The following is a 17412-nucleotide window of genomic DNA, read 5'->3' on the forward strand; positions in this document are numbered from 1 at the left end:
AGTGGTTACGGAGCTCGGCTGCTGTACCCAAAGATGGAAGATCGAATGTCGGCCACGGTGGCCGCTTTTCGAAAAGCAAGGCGCCCTTGTTCTGTCACTGCTGTGCGATATGAGGGCTCGGTAAAGAACCCCAGGTGATCAAGATATCCGCCGCCCTCCACTACGGCGTCTCTCATAGCTTGGGTCGCTTTGGGATGTAAAACCCCACAAACCAAACCAGCACTTCACCTTCAAAAATATAGAGTGACCTTCACCTGATTAAGTCTAGGTGTTCAGCCAGTAGTATACTAAGCCTTCCTTTCCACAAAATTTAGCTTTTGAATAGAAAATACGTGCCCAGTTGCGGTGGTTTGGTGGTTACGACGCCCGGCTACTGTTCCAGAGCCTATGACTCGAACGCGACCGCTGGCGGCTGCGTTTCGCTAGACGTGAAACGCAGAGGCGCGTCCGTGGGTTTTGCGTTGTCAGTGCACGTTAAATCTTCCCAGGCAGTCAAACTTACTGCGCAATCCTCTACTACGGCTCTTTCTTCTTCCTTGCCACTTTCGCTACCCCCTTCTTCCCTAGGTGGGTTGAAGCCATGCTTAAACCTGCACAATTATTTATTTACAAAACTATTCTTGTGATAAAGCAGACTCGTGAAGCTGGCAAGTTTTTTGCAACAAAGGATAACTTTTTCAGCCCAGCGGACAGCTTACAGCTACGCGGGCAGTATAGATGTGCTGACACAGCTGGTGTAATGAAACGTTGCAATCATATATTTTCCTCACAATGTGTGTGTACTAAGGACTACTGAGCAGATCTTAAAGTGTTCTATCTACCATGCAAGGAAAGAAAAAAATCTGGGCCCCATTGGAAAATATACTTCGCAGAAATTATCTCCGCACACCTCTCATGTCAACAGCAGAAACATGATAAGGGTCGGCGACTCTGTCACGAGAGAAGAAAAGCAAAACTGCCGGAGAAGCAATGCTTATGAGAAAGATCGATAACAGAAAGTCGGCAGTCGGCATATCTCCTCAAGAAGGTACCGAGTCCTTCATTTGCCTCTTGCCTTGTGAGTCAGAGATAGATTTCGACCTATATGACCAAGCCTAACGGCAATAAGGCCGATTACTTCAGCTGCGTTCAATCCCCTACGGACGATTTCATGTAGGCTGGTGTAACCTCCGTGATGACGATAAAAAGCAATGCCTCCATAGCGCCAGCAGTCAGTCAGTAGCGCTTCGCATAATTTGTACGCTGATCAGGTGAGGTTTTGTCCATTCCTGGCTCTTATAAAGATTCGCGAGTGCCATCTGAACATAAAAGAAAAATGTGCCAATATAAATATTTCAATGTGTGGTACGTGTGAACCGTTTGTGTAAGTTTCGAAATAATGTTTTATTCATTGTTATCGGTTACTTTAATCGTGAACTTAGCAGCGTGCGGTGAAAAGTCCAGAATATAATTTGCTACATTTAAAGCTAATTTTAGCAAGCTTGGTAAGGTAAGCAAATTTAACAAAGCAAACTTTTATTTCTATATAACGGTTAATGCAAAGAATATTTTTATGAGTTTTCAAAGAGAACTCTCTTATGAAAGACCAAAAGCTGAACAATTTTGCCTGCAGTACTGTGGAATAAATATGGGGAACAGAACATCTCTAAAAATCTTTGTTATAAAAGGTTTATAAAAGGTTTGTTTTCCTACTTTCGAAGGCTTATACATTAATATTTAGTTTCATCAGGGCAGCAGTTCTCACTTGTATTATGAGGACCATCGCAAAAGGACTAATGACGAAGGAAAGGAAAAGACACGGACCGCGTTCCTGTTGTTTTCATTTTCCTTTTTCCTTTGTCTCTTTTGCGTTGGTCCTCGTGATGAACTACTTTCAACTTGCGCAAGACAGCTTGCTGTTAAATATCATTTGCATCATGTTTGCTATTCGTTATCAAGACACATTTGTTAGTAGCCTTACCTTGTCGAATATAACTTTGGTTGTCTACTGCCTTGAAGTTGCACCATCCTCAAGTGCTCTCCTAACGTGCTGCCGCAATTGTCGCCTAAAATGTTGCCAATACGAATCTCTCTCTCGTTTTCAGATAGCCAGAATGTTCCTTCAAGTGTGGGCTTTGCTTCTGCTTGCCGGTGAGCACCATGCTTTTTGCCTATGTTCGCGATCCGAGACGACGTTAAGGGGACACTCGCGACCAAAAAAAGCAGTTTTGAATATAATATTGAGTGACGAATGAGTTCCTTTATTGAATTAATAAAAATCATGATGTGCAGCAACCAAGAAGGCCTGTTTGGCTCCCTTGTTAAGAAAGAGAGAGAAAGCCCTTTATTTGCACCCGTCAGAGAGTACGGGTGATCGGGTGGACGCTCGCGCCGTAGCGTAGCTGGCGTAGCCTCCGGTATTAGGAATCAAAAGGCAGAGACGATCAAACAAGATGACGCGAAAGGAATTTCTTTTATCCGTCCTTCTGTCCAAATTCACATCCTATTGTAACTCAGATTCTCCTGTCTTTTTCCACCAACATATTTCAATTTTGTTAGAATTTTAATTCAGGTGTCACGCATCTATTCGCGACCCGCCTATGCGGCTTTTGCAAAGGAATATGCCAAGAAATATGTCAAAGAAATGCTGTCCAAAATATTCAAACGCGTCTAAATAGTCTCTATACCAAAAAGCCTAACACTTTAGCCAAGTTATTTCTCTTTCTGTGATTTCGCTGAGCTCCACATTTAGACTATTAATACACACCATCCGTTCACCAACGCACACTACCGTTACTTCATCTGCCAAAAGAAAATATGTTTGCATCAGAATCGATGAATGGCATCCATCATGTTTTTGTATCTGTAATGAACATTAAACAGGACGGTTGAAGATATACGGCTCGACACATTGTCGAGAACCGACAACCTTTGCCAGTAGTAGGCAGTATTGGCATGCGCTGACTGGTCTATACGTTTATTTCTTATTTCTCCGCGCAATCTTTAGTCCCCATTTTCAAAAGCTCAGTGTTGCTGTCCCCATCAAAAACAGGCATTATCGGTGCAATATTGTTGTGAAAGCTGTTCACTTTAGTTGATTTCTCGCTTACCAATTCAACTATATCAAAAATGTTCAACGTTTCTGATGCCCTTATTGCTTGTAACTTTTTCATAATAACAAAATATTTATGCTTCTCTTTGCTAACATATCTATTTCGATCGCATAGCGCACAGGTAGGGAGAGGTTCCCTCGCAAGACAGTTTCTTGGCAGGCGCCTTGACAGTCGCACCGCGGTATTTTCCATCTCTAAGCAAGAATCATTGTTTTAGACTCTCTGTGCCTCCCATATTCCAACTCACTAACACTTTGTTTTTCCTATTGCCTCTTCCTAGTTTTCGTTATTTTTCGTAATGATGCGATAGATAAAGAACGCGCGCTCTTTCATCGCACCACTCAAACATCCAGCATGCTTAACTGTTAGTTTCAAGACGGCGCTTTGCATGTCACCGCCTTCATCAACCTCCGTCGATGCGCAGTAGATCGGAAAGCTCAGCACCGAAATTAAGGATGAAGGAAATACTCAATTCGACTAAGTGCCTTGTAAGATCAGACTGCCTTTCCTTGAACACAGTTTTTCGTACATTACTTGTGGATGGTATAAGTGAGAGTAAGGGTAGTTTAGTAAACTGAGGCAGCCCCTATGAAACATTTTTGGCTGGCGTTGGCTCACAGCTTACTACAGTTATTATATCCCACGACAAAGGTTATTTACTCCAAATTTTCAGTTTAGCATGTATGCCCTGATAGCAGTAGCATAACTGTACAAACGAGAGCAGTAGCAGCAGCCGTAAAAAAATGAGCAATAGAAGAACGTTGCTGTAGGAGCTGTTGTTACAGAGGATAGCGCCCACTCGCAAGACAAATGGCTCACTGTGAAGTTCATTCGTAATAAATGTCTTCAACAAGGTTAAAGAGCTGTATATTTTTTCTCTACGAAAAGAAATCTAGACTTCAATCACTTTTCCTGATTTAGCCTGGTGTAGTACGCTTACAACACTATAACGATTCTAAAAAAAAAGCAAAAAAAAAACAAGAGATAACAAAACTATCCTCACGATATTTGTTTCTTCTTGGTTTATTTGAAATGAGTGAGCTTGTTCAAAATGTGGTTTTGGTGTTCTGTGCAGCGTCCACTTCGGCGAAATCCTGGCGCAACGACTACGTCGTTGACTGGTCGCTGCGAAAAGTTGGCATTGAAAAGATTCCTCTGGAGAACATCTCGTTTGACGTGGATTACAAGGATGGATTTTCTGGATTTGTCGAGTTTCATCTGGAAAATGGATCCCTCGCCAACTTACGCCGAAGGGTGCGGACCCGCCACTCCTGAAGATATCGGATTAATTTTTTTTCTGGGGTTTAACGTCCTAAAGGGACTCAGGCCATGACGCCGTAATGGAGGGCTGCAGAAATGTCCATCACCTGCGGTTCTTTAACGTGCAGTGACATCAAACAGCGCACGGGAGCCTTTCTTTTCGTCTCAACCAAAAAGCGGCCGCCGCTGTCGGGATTGCATCCCGCGTCCTTCGGATCAGCAGGCAGGCCCTCTAGCTTACTGGGCCACCGCGGCATGATTTGCTTTTTCATAGTTCTGTCTATACATTCAGTGGGGTCTGTGGGTTCTGAAAAGTTTCAACATTCCATTATGCCTTACATGGAAAATACATGCTGCAGATAGAGGTTTCAACGTGACAGCCTCGTGAACGTTCTCCACAAAAATCTGGCGTCGGTGTAGCGAGTCTAAACTAACTAGTGGCATTATTGTTGGTTTTTGACGTTGCCAGAGAACACGGCCGCGCAGTGATTTGATTCTGGGGTGTGCAGAGCTAAGAGATCCCACAATGCCTAAAAGTCGATAAGAAGCTTAAAATCTCGTTGCTCATTTAACACGGGAGGGTCGAATGGGAGTTTGTAAACAAGGGTTTATAATTAGACACGTAGGCACATTCGTGCCGTTTGATTAAGGTGATTAAGCCCATCACACAAACGTGCCATATGGTATTTCACTTAACTGGGCAGCGTACTGCGGTGTGCTAGTGAGCCTCTAGGAGAAAATAGAAGCATAAAATAAAATTTTTATGATTAGGAGAGTGGCGAGCAAGATTTACTGATCGATTATCTGCAAGGTGACTGGCCGACGGTTGCGAATAAAGATGACACATAATAAATTTAAATGTAAAACGTAAGTGATGTCCCGTCAACGTCGCGTTCAGGTCATGTTCTTCAGAAAATTCGGCTTATCGGTGACTTGAGCGGTACGGCTACGAGCAGACTCTGGCAACTGACAGTTTGAAATTCACACCCCTGTATTGATTGTAGGCTTGCCGCAAAACGTCACGCGAGCATGTCTATGACGTGGAGGCAGCTCAGAAATCACCGCTCTCTTTTCAATTCGATGGCTGAGATAGGAATAGAACCTTGCAGGACCGATAGAGGATTGGTAAGAGATTCTTTCCCTGGGCTGCGCAGGTACGTCAGTGACCGCATGCTTAAAGCGAGACTTCATAGATATTTTGGTCATCATTCTTCCACAAAATTAGCCTGTGCGAGATAATGAGAGCACAAATTAAAAGAATAATTAGTAAATAGCAAAGTGCATCATGCAAAAAAAATTTGAAAAGAAGTCTGCAAACGCGGCTTTTAATCCAACCGAGTAAATGGTTTAAACTTGCAGTCAATATGCCCTGTACCCCGGCTTTTTTAACCAGCTGAAGTAGCCCAATCATTTCACTTACTTCTTGATAATGTACCGCTCGACATACATTAGAGAACGCCATATTCTGTCGCAGATAAATAACTCTTCACTGTTGATCGCGATGACTACGCTAGTTGCTAAGCTCCATGCGGTCGGAATAAGTGCAGCGCCCTTCACAGCATCGAGGCGACTGTATATACTTCTCTCTTCTGGAACCAATCCGGCACTCAACGTAGGACTCAATAAAAGTGCTTGGACTTCGCTTTTTCTTCGCAGGTGCGGCGAATAGGCAGTTGCGACTTAGTGGACGAAAGAAACGAGCTCATTCCCCACCTTCGACTCTGCTGCTCCTTGAACATGCGTGGCTTAATTGCCAAGTACGACGTCGAGGCGATCGTCGACGGCAAGACCAGGACGGTGCCCGCTGAAGTGCTCGTCAACGAGGGTAGCACGCACACCTGCATCGATTGGTTCTTCGGCAACTGCACTAAATGTAGGTCTAACATGCACGCCACTCAATATATCATTTGGTCAGCGGTATTAGCCTTGTTCGTGTGATCCTCAAGAACATTATCCCTTTTCTCTTTCTACGTTTTGCAGTTAGGGCGCTGACACTAAATGCGTGTGGAAAACCCGTTACGTCGCGCCGACATCTCTGGCAGTTGGTAGTTGGCAGGCGATAGGGCCGCTTTATATTTCGGTGACTTTTGTGACGTCCCGGGACACCATCACGACGTGGCCGGGTTGACAGAAACAGCGAACTTGGGTGACTAGTCGCAAACATGGACAGAACCGCCTAGCGCATCTTAATTGTATTTTAGTGGCGCAATGCAAACTAGGAGCCGTGTCTTCTTTCTGTGTTTTATTGCCGTCTTTAACTTTTGTGAGTAGCTAGATTACATGATGCGGTTAAATGCGTATGGTGTAATAAATGAAACTGCCCTGTTCATTTCCCATCACATTCATCTGGGTAGAATGCTAAGACGTCGTTCTGATATACGTAAAAGAGTTTGGAGTACATTGCGATGTAAAGAGAGGAATACAACTGCCAAGAATATTTGCAGGATGTACGCTGTTTTTTTATTTGCTTTAAAAGAAAGCTTTCGCGTCAACACTCTTCATTCTATTATGCGCATGAATAAGTCAGTAAGAAGTGATCCGTTAAATATCGGGGTAAACTATAAGCATGTATTAATGGAAACATTGCAATCGAAAGTAGAAAGGTTCTGGAATTTTGAAAACGGCTTCTATATAAAGGATCTCGTATGGTCAACCGTCTTTTTATTTGTCTTAAGAATTTCGAACGCCTCCGCAGACAACACAATGCCATAATGTATTCGCCACTACAACGAAAAAATTTCGGTGCCCCAGGGCTATTCGTTAATTTACAACAAATGCACGTAGAGGCGCCTCAATTTCTCTCCGCATATGCCACTGATGTTACCCGATCGGCATCACAGCAAGGACCACAAAGTAAAATCCGAACACCCCGTTAGCCGCGGTAACCGCCCTACCTATGTAAAGGAAAAAAAAAAAGAATGCGCAGAGGCCCTAAAGGCAGAAAATTCCCTTTTCCACCGGTTTTGGCGTGGCGCCTTTATACAGCGGTTACATCGTCGATCCGCGGCTTGAAAATGATTTTTGCTGCGTCATTTTTATGACTTAGTTATAATAATTATAATGACCTTTAATTATCATCTACGTTTACAAGGTGGCGGAAGCCTGGAGTAAAAACTGTCTTGCGGCAGATTGACAGAGCCCCATGTAATCCCCCTTCCCCTTTGGAGTAACATTACAGTTGTTAAAATTTTGTAAGCAGCTATACAACCGATTATAAACATAAAAACATAGGAGGTCAGAAATTCAAAATGCACAAAACTGACTGATGTATATAGTGCATAGTTTTGGAATACGGGAATACATAGCAAAATACATAACACAGAAATACGTAGCGGAAAAATGTGAATGAAAACAAACATTTCACTACAATGTTCACTTTTTCAAAGTAATATATTTTGTAACGAAACAACCTTGACATAGGCTGAATCTAGATTTAAAATATATTGCAATAATTCTTGAAATGATGCCCCTGAAATTGAAATGTTTTCTTGGGAATGCCTTTAATTAAAAGCGAGATTGTACAGTAACGCACGTACCTAATTTGTCCAAAATATTCTTATAGCATAGTCTAAACGCGCTGCAGAAGGGTGTCAATAACACGACAAAATATTCGGTAGTGCTGTGACAATGCAGAATTTTCAGAAGTATAGTGTACTTTCCTGTAGTTGCGTAGTATTTTCCGCAGTAGGTTTTGGCAATGTACAGGCCTTAAGTACCTTTTTTGTGACAACAAATAATTACAAGGTTGTAGAAATTTTTGTTGTCGCAATAGATTCACCCTCAAAAACCACAAAGCAGTTTAGTTGTGTTAATAGAACATTTTCTGATTAGTTTTTCTCACTAAGGATGTATAAAAAATACTTTCATGCATATGCACGTGCTTCGCCGCCCACAAAGCACCACACGGTGCATCCGTCTGAGCAGGGTTGGTCAAACCTGACATGGTTTGTCTGGTTCGAGCTCCATATCAGACTGATCTGTCCAATTTTAGCACTATATACAGAACCACTATATACATGTTTAGGTTTCCAGAGTACAGGTCTCACCGATGAGACAGATGCCAAGCTCGTGTGTTTTATCCCACCCTCTAATCTCATACCATGCGAGGATCACAGCTTCGCACTCACAAATCGGAGGTCGTGGTTTCGTATCCCACCGGTGGCATAAGTTTTCTTTCACTTTCTTATCAAACATCTTCACTATTCGAATATTATTTAACACTTACTAAAAATTTCCCTAAGCTTTCCTCGTGCCAATGGCTGTAGGAATCATTTCTATATATCATAAGACATTTCCCTGCATTTCCCTACTGAAAAAATTGTCTGAGGCAATAACCTCCCGTTTTCTCACACAATCTCACTTAATTCACATAAGAAATCACATACAAGTCGCATATAATTGCATAAGGTCTCATAGTTTCTTGTACATTATCATAAATTATGTACGATATTTTATGATAATAATGTGCACTGTATGAGAGTATATGCGATTATGTGGTATTTTATGAGGTTATTGCCCCGCAGAACTTTTGATTTTTCAGTAGGGCTGTTTGCAACTAGCCTAGCGAGAGGCTTGAATTAGGCAATCTTCATGTCATAGCATAAGAGGGTTACCGCAGACCTACACTGTTTGCTTATATCATGCTATATGCCATTCTGTCGCCCTGCCTATTTAACCTATATGCAGAGTGCATCATGAGGAAGGCCGGTCTGGACGAGTCTTCAGCTGGAGTGAAGATTGCTGGAAAACGTATCAACAACCTTAGATATGCGGATGATACCACTTTAATGGCAGAAAGTGAAGTGGAACTCAAGAGACTTCTGATGCGCGTACAAGAAGAGAGTGAGAAGTTTGGGCTTAAACTGAACATTAAAAAGACGAAGATCATGGCGACTTGCCCTATCAAGTCCTGGAGCATCAATGGACAAGAAGTGGAAGCTGTGACAGATTTTCTGTTCTTGGGCGCCAAGATTACCTCGGAAGGAGACTGCAGCCATGAAATTAGGAGACGCCTGCTTCTGGGAAAGAGAGCAATGGTTAGCCTTGACCGCCTAGTAAAGAGCAGAGACATTAATCTGCTAACCAAGATCCGTATAACCCGTGCTATGGTCTTTCCAGTTGTGATGTATGGATGCGAGAGTTGGACTGTGAAAAAGGCTGACCGCCGAAGAATTGACGCGTTTGAATTGTGGTGCTGGCGAAGACTCTTAAGAGTTCCTTGGACTGCCAGAAGATCAAATCAGTCGATATTGTCGACCATAAACCCTGACTGCTCATTGGAGGGTCAAATTCTAAAGTTAAAGCTCAGCTACTTTGGTCATCTGATGAGAAGAGAGGAGTCGCTGGAGAAAGATTTAATGTTGGGAAAGGTTGAGGGTCGCCGGAGAAGGGGTAGGCAGCGAACGCGATGGTTAGATGGCATTCTCGAGGCATTGCCGATGAAGCTATGTGATGTTAAGAAGATAGTGAGAGACCGGAAAGCGTGGCGTGACATGGTCCATAGGGTCACGAAGAGTCGGACACGACTGAACGCCTGAACTGAACTGAATGCCATTCTCAGTAACAAAGGAAGTTTCACCTCCGCCACTCTGGACGGGTCGGGTGCAGGTGAACACTCTCCAGGAAAGATTGCAGGTCACATAAGTACTTTGAGAGTAGAAGGATGAACAACTGTCGCCGTCGTAGCTGAGTGGCAGTGTAAAGGAAGCGTCAGTCGGGGTCGGTGGGTTGGTATACAAGCACAGGCATCTCTGTGGAGAATTTTCCTAAAACTTTCAAGTCAGTTACCTCTATAATTTCTTCTGTGTTTTACATTAAACAGAAAGGGTTTCCTAAAGCATTCTTAGCGTTAGGGACTATATGTGCTCCCTTCGTATTGTCTAGTTCCCATCGAAGCTGTACAGCCCAAACGGATAGCATCTGAGCATGACGGCGCGCCTTATGTCGGATCAGCGCCGATCGTAGTCTTTTGAAAAGTGGCGGACATTGTCTTCTTCAGATGGGCTACACCGACTGTAGGGCAAATGTATTTTCCATATTCCTCCACTCTACCCTGTCATGCGCTAGATTCATCCACTTGACCCTGCAAGTTTTCTAACCTCATTAGCCCACCTTTCTGCCACCCCCTGGTGATTTTCCTTTCAGTGGAATCCAATTTTTTATCCTTCACGCCCATCGGTAGCCCTCTCGTCGCACAAAATGTGCTGCCCATGCCCATTTCTTCATCTTGATCTCCACTGACATGTCATTAACTGGGGTTACTTCTCTTTTCCGCTCTCCACGCTTCTTATCTGTTAACGTTACAGTCACCATTTTTTATTCAGTCACTCGCTGTTTGTACTACACTGTGGTTTGTACTCAACTAAGTAGAACCCTTTTCACTATCCTCCGCGCTTCATCCTTAAATTGTAAACAGGTAAACTGCAAATGTTAATGCTTTCGTAATGAGAGATACCACTAAGCTGCTAGTCATAATCTTTGAGTACCTGCCGAATGCACACTTCCTAATCAAATTATTATGGTCATTCCACTTATGGTCAGAACGTGCAGGAACTACCTGTCTTAAATAGCCATATTAGCCTAAAATCCAAGGCTGTTCAACATTACCTGAGCCTTGATCATATTAATTTTGGGCCCACCTTATAGTTTTCTTGTCGAGGCCATGAGTCGTTTACTGCAGCAGGCAGTCTGATGGACGCAACGCGGCTGCTGAGTTATTTAAAACTTTATCCCTAGCTCTTTTTTCTAAATAATTCTGAATATGTTCTGAATACGTCTTCTAAGCAAGCTGAGAAAAGTAATCAGAAGATCGTGTCTCCTTGCGCTTGCATAAAACTTTCCTCATGGAAATTTCATTGCTTCCGTTATAGAGATCTATCGTTGCTGCGCAGCCGCCATAGATATCGTTCATTGCTTTTATATAGTGGCTCATCTACACCCTGGCTTCGCAATGATATCTGCATGACAGCGAATCTTTCGATTCAGACAAATGCTTTCGAATAATGATTAAATGCGATGCACAGCGCAAGGGTATATTGCGAGCATTGTTCTGTCATCTAGTTAACAGCATAGATATGGTGGGTGGTAGAATACCATTTTCGAAAATCTGCTTGGCCTTTGGTTGATTGAAGGCTAAGGTTGCCCTGAGTGTATTAACGATTACCTTAGTGACTGCCAATAGAATCAGGACAGGTGAATAGAATTAAGATACATTGTACGTAAGTTTTAGTAAGCTGATTGGCTTTTAATGTTTACGTCCTTTTTGATGCATTAAACTGTTAGCGTTCTTACAAGATATCCATACCGTCGACGCCATCTAGCATTGCGTGTACAGTGGGGCTAGTTTTTCTTGCACGATATCACCACCATCCTTCAACATATCTACTGTTACCTAATCCTCCCCAGCTGCTTTCTCCTGTTCTTAGCTTGTATTGCTTTGTTAACCTTGTCCTTCGTTACCTGGACAATTTTCGGCTACTGTATAGGGGTGTACAGAACTCGGCTACTTTGATTTTCTGTCCTTACTGATGGCACTGGTACACTAGCCGTCTTCTCTCTTAGATCATAGATCTGGTTTTGGGCTGCGCTCAAGCTCCCCCTCACCGCTTAAGACTACCACTGTTTTTTGTGTCGCGGTTGTTTCTCCATGCTATACAACTAACTCCGAACACCTATACACGCCGAACACTATACACCTACTGATTAGCGTTAATATATATTCCAGTTTTATCCTATCTGGTTGCAGGCCTCCAGACTTTAGAATTTTGTAATGACATCTTTTACCTGAATAAATAATTTTCTCTATCCTTTGTAACTTCCTACCGCCTACTTATACCTCGCACGCAGTAAGGACATCATTGAACGTATCGGTCATTGCTCCTACACAGTGGTAGTTTTCGCTTGTCAAAGTGGCACATCTGTTTTTTAGCGAGATCCTGAATCATCTGCGCTCACTCTGATCGCTAAGCATTTGATGGACTTCTTCCTTACTAATCTGCGACGAGCTTCCTCAAATATAGGCAAATTTGATGCCTTATCATCCTGTGGTCACCGCATCGTGCATTTACAATTACCTCTACACCCTGCACAATGGCGATGTTAGAACTCAGATGGAAGTCAATTTCATGTTTAATCTCCTAGCGAAGGCTTTTCATATCAGTTCTGTTTCGTTTGTTTCATTGATGTACAGTGACTGAGGAAAACGGCAGTTTGACACGGGGTGGCAGATAACATATAAACAAAAACCAAGAAAATACACAAAACAACACATATGTACAATGTCTTCTTAAAAGATAAACAGCATAGTATGTGTGCACGTAGACTAAGGAGAGGAGTATAATAACGGTGATGTAACAGAGAAAGGAACGGGACGCAAGAACGCGAAAAAAGGATGCACACGGTTGTGTCCCGCCGTTCGCGCCGTTCCATCACCATGCCGAACCAACTAGCCCTCCTAATCGCCCTTCTAAATTAATCACATCTATTTTACAGTTGCGTACTATCCATTGTTTTGTAGGGACATATTTCAGATGCTGTTATATTTGTCGGAGAGAATAGATTGATTAATGCAAGTGCATCTGTTCAGAAACGATGGTAATACATATCTTAATCTTTAAATTCTGCACTCTGTGCGTGGACATTTTTATTATGTGTATTGTCTTGTATACCGAAGAACGGTATTTTCACATATATTAGCAAAGTCAATTAGAAATCTTGTCACTGCTTATTTGAGATTTATACAGCTGAGACAGACACTAAGAATGGATGACCCTTGTATTCATAAAGTGATCATTTAGATGCTAAATATTAGCGCCTGCTATTGAAATCACTGCATTTATTTTGTAATGTTAAAACTTTCTGAATATTTGTTTGTTGGTTCGTGTCGTTGCAGGCTAAACCAAATATGAGCATGTAACCAAACATTCAAACATAGCATAATAGATTACAAGATTTCTCCATGTGGGTTTCGTGCACTTTAAACTGCTTTGTATGCCTACATGCGACCTAGGCTGCCCTCCATTTTCTTAATGCGGAGTGTTTTTACATTACTTATTTCTATTTTATTACAACTGGAATAAATCTGCATATACAACACATTTCACATTTTAGCTAGGAATTTTTTTTTTCAGACCACGAGTTAAGTTTGCCCAGCATGCTTTTGACTCTTTTTGACAAAATCATTTGCTCAAGTGTCCGACAAATATAAAGTTCTCTCGTCAGCTATATTCTGCTGTAGATACAATCTGTCCTAAATCATTTTTATATGAATTCAAAAGAAATTCTGGTTTTTCTGTTTGCTCAAGCAGCTATTCATGATTCGCCAGTTAATGCGTTCTGCGAAATCAGCTAGCTCCCACTGCTATGCCGAGAACCAATACCATAATCGCCCACTGCCTCATCTCCAGCCTCCAGTAAAAAAAAAACGTCGAAGAACTGTACTGACCCAACCAGCGCGAATCCCGTAGGAACGAACGCAGTGGATCACTTCGTTTATCCTGAAGTGACAGCAGGGCTCACAGGCGTGAAACGTTTGTTCTACACTGCAAAAACTCTACACTGAAGGGGCCAAGGAGACAGTTCTCGCGATTTCCCTCTCCAAAACCAACGCCATCACTATTATACGCGAGTCCAAAGGTGCTGTAACAACTACTCCTGTGGTTGTACCTCTGGCCCTGCGCAGAGCTTCTTAATGCAAAGACGAAATTCCCATTCTGTTACCATTGTACTGGCGACTAATGCACTCTGGGAAGATAGTAGGTACATGGTTTCAAGCTCTATCACAGAGGCTAAATCAGCATGTCTTGTCTCTGTTTCTTCTGGGGTGTCTATTTTTTATTATCATATTGGCTGGACTTGCTCCTGCCTAGCGGCCAACACTGTCACTCTTAAAGCCGACCGAGAACGAGCCTATCGGGCAAAGTCGGGAAGAAATGTTAGGATTTCCCGCAAGGATACGCTCCACAACTAGTGCGAAATAAGACAAGCGTACCGAAGGACCCGCAGCAGATACCCACACGAATGGTGAGACGTTGTCATGGTCGGGAAGTATGCCTGGCGTCCCCAGCAGACCAGCATGTGTATGCTCCCATCCCAGTATGTGCGCCTAATTCTACCTCGCTCGCTACACAAACGAGCGTAACTTCACTAAGAACCCGCAAGCCTGACCAACACTCCTTGGGTATGCCCACAAATGTCTATCACACCCTCTAATAGCCACACCAAGGAGCAGTAGAAGCACTGGTACGCAATTCTAGCCGTGACTTTCAACAGGCGGTGGTGACCGGGACAGTGGGTGCTTTGGGGCTCAGGAATTCCACAAGTCTGGTTTCTTGCTTCCTATTTATTAGGTAAAAATAAAGTATTCATTCCCATCAGCAAGTGCATAGTTCCCCCAATACTCCCAATCTTGGACTGCCAGTTGTTATATGGCGCCCCGCTAAACCAATTAGGAACAAATTCTCTGGGTCGTAAACTTTGGAGGGGGCTGTACCTTTTAGGGAGGAAGTCATTTAATATACATTTGTTTGCTACTACTGTGAATGAGTGTTTCGCGTTGAGGAAGAGGCTTGAAGGCCTCTTTCGTTGCAACCTTGAGCGTTTAAACTTGGAATATTAGGGTGCCCGCATGCCTCTCCATCTCTTTTGGTAACAAGTACTGCATTGCGTAAGGTATTTATTACTATTAAGTAACGCTATTTGACATCAGAAAAGAGGGAAATGGAATTTTTTTCCGACCGTAGTGAAAACATTTGTTGCAACTGATTCCTCGCCTGCATTATTGCCTTGTAACGATAAAATACCAACATGCAAGTTGTTTTCATTTTTACCACAAAACGTTTTTACCTCATATTCGCACTTGTTTTACTTCAGAAGTGCCATCACTAGCAATGGTTGATATAGAGTGTTATCTTCACCGTGAATGCCTCGTTTGCAGCATCCTTTTTCGCGAAATCGCATACGTTATTTAAGAAACAAGTTTACTTTTTTATGTTTATATGTTACAACAGTGGAATAGGGTAATAAGGGAACATTTATGGAAAATATTGAGTTTTATGATATGAAGTGAAATACTCCAATTAGGATTTTTTTTCCTCGCACCGACTAGATGAGACCTCCATAAAAAGTAAATAAGAACATTTTTCATGAATGCAAGAATGGAAATATGAAACATTTACGAGCCTGCCGAAAGGCAATCTGCGCATAACCAATTTTTATTCGGGAAGTTCACGCTATGCGAAAAGTTGCGTTTATAATTTTCTTTCAGATGACGATATCTTGTACTGGCAACCATTTTTCGATGCTTATTAAACCTAAGTTGTGCTGACAGCGAATAATTAAAAGCTTGGATTAAGCTGACTAATACACAAAGTTAGATCATTTCAATGTGCGGAAATGTTGATTGTTTTGTTTTTGTGTCCCCGGGTATGATCACTCTGATTTGCTCTAGTAACTAAATAAAATGGGGACATCCCAGAGGTGCCCCATCCTAACCGAGCTTCTGTGATTGCCTCTGCGCAGGTACAAAGTACGGCTACCGCACTTTGAATCTGAAAACAAAGTTGATACCCATCAAGGTATCCATGTACCTCCACTACCTCGTCGTCAACGAATTCCAGAAAGAGATTGTATCCTTAGTTGAGAAGGAAATCACGGTCGCTATTGAGACAACTTACATGCCGGCCCTGGAGAAGACAATGGCGGCGCTGTATGTAGCTGCCTCCGACGGGTGGCTGAAATTACAGAATTGATGCAAGCTTCAGAATAACTGCGTATCCATGAAACTGAAATAAAGGCATAGGCCACTGAATGCCTCTTTTTAATACTTTTATGTACCTGTCGCCTTTCCCTCCAGGCGAACAACCTTTCCCGAGGGAGATGTCATCACATTATTACTTTAGTAGGTCCGTTCGTAATTGGCTAAACTTTAACTACACTTCGATGTAAGTTTGTGATGAATTCATAACTGCTTTAATTTTAACATTTCAGGTAATTGAAATGCTTTTTTTTCTGCAATCAATTAGTGATAATCAATTACTTCTTTGCAATAAAATGTTAGAAGGGTGAAGTGTCACAGATGATGTAGTTGATTCAAGCTTTCCGGCTGCACGATAGTGCCGACTGCGTCAGGAGCTCCACCAGCTCTTGAATGAAGACGCGAATCGGCCTTGCTATGTTGCCGCACCAGACGTTACGTAGATTCACAAGAAATGATGTACAGAATAGTTTTTCCAGCTTTTCAGCGGTCATAGTGGCAGCTGTTCTTCACAGCACAGAAAATAAAGCGTCACGCTTCATAGAGGATGTAGAAACCGGAATTTAAACATAACTGAACTACTAGTGGGTTCATCAGGTTTGTACAGTATAATATAGCTCTACACTTTAGAGCTTACACTTAGCTCGAAGTGTTGTAAATAAAACCGATGAACTTGAAATCCTATTGCTTGAATACAGTCCCCATATATCTATTATAACTGAGACCTGGCTGCATATCAGCAAAGATGCAATTTTTCCACCTTCCTACAAAGTTTTCAGAAAAGACAGGCCCTCAAGAGGTGGTGGCGTGGCCGTAAAAGTCAAAAAACAAATAAGAGCCACCTTAGTTGAAGATGTTCCTGCTCTTCCGTGCCGGTGTTTCAGACTGTCATGCTGGGGTCATGGATTTATTCTCTACGCTCTCTACAGGCCCCCTGATGTCACCAGTGACTATCTCATTATGTTACAGATGCATACGTAAAAATACAAGAAATGTTAAGTACTATTGATGGGCGATCTGAATCTTCCAAGTATTGACTGGGAGAGCCTTGAACAATGCACAGGGTACAATAAGCACGTGAATGCAGTTTACAGTATCATGTTCATACACGACTTTGCTCAGATAGTTCGCCAGCCTACCCGCGTACCGAGCACCGCTAGTTACATTTTAGACTTGGCATTTATACCTCATGCATTTTCTCATTGCAATGTATCGGTTTAGCAACGGCTTTCTGATCACAATCTCGTGAGCTTTTCAATACCAGTTCATAAACACGGCGCGCAAAACAGCAGCAAATGCGGACATACA

The 17412-nt window shown here is 42.5% G+C and overlaps 1 protein-coding gene across 1 annotated transcript; it reads left to right on the forward strand.

The window, feature by feature from the left end:
- The first annotated feature begins 1112 nt into the window (after nt 1–1112).
- Nucleotides 1113–16171, forward strand: LOC146209240 (uncharacterized). Its single transcript, XM_084587376.1, has 5 exons — nt 1113–1250; nt 2085–2130; nt 4168–4346; nt 6009–6225; nt 15870–16171. The coding sequence occupies exons 2-5, from the start codon at nt 2094–2096 to the stop codon at nt 16097–16099; spliced, it is 663 nt and encodes a 220-aa protein (XP_084443502.1). The 5' UTR covers nt 1113–1250; nt 2085–2093; the 3' UTR covers nt 16100–16171.
- Nucleotides 16172–17412: the final 1241 nt, after the last annotated feature.

The sequence above is a fragment of the Amblyomma maculatum genome, chromosome 1 (genome assembly GCF_055883805.1).
Source record: "Amblyomma maculatum isolate TAMU_Amacu chromosome 1, ASM5588380v1, whole genome shotgun sequence".
In the NCBI taxonomy this organism is placed as follows: Eukaryota; Metazoa; Arthropoda; class Arachnida; order Ixodida; family Ixodidae; genus Amblyomma; species Amblyomma maculatum.

Coding starts and splice junctions, on each gene's coding strand:
- LOC146209240 (XM_084587376.1), top strand. CDS start 2,094: ATGTTCCTTCAAGTGTGGGCTTTGCTTCTGCTTGCCG. Junction 2,131..4,167: donor GGCTTTGCTTCTGCTTGCCG/GTGAGCACCATG, acceptor TGTTCTGTGCAG/CGTCCACTTCGGCGAAATCC. Junction 4,347..6,008: donor TCGCCAACTTACGCCGAAGG/GTGCGGACCCGC, acceptor TTTTCTTCGCAG/GTGCGGCGAATAGGCAGTTG.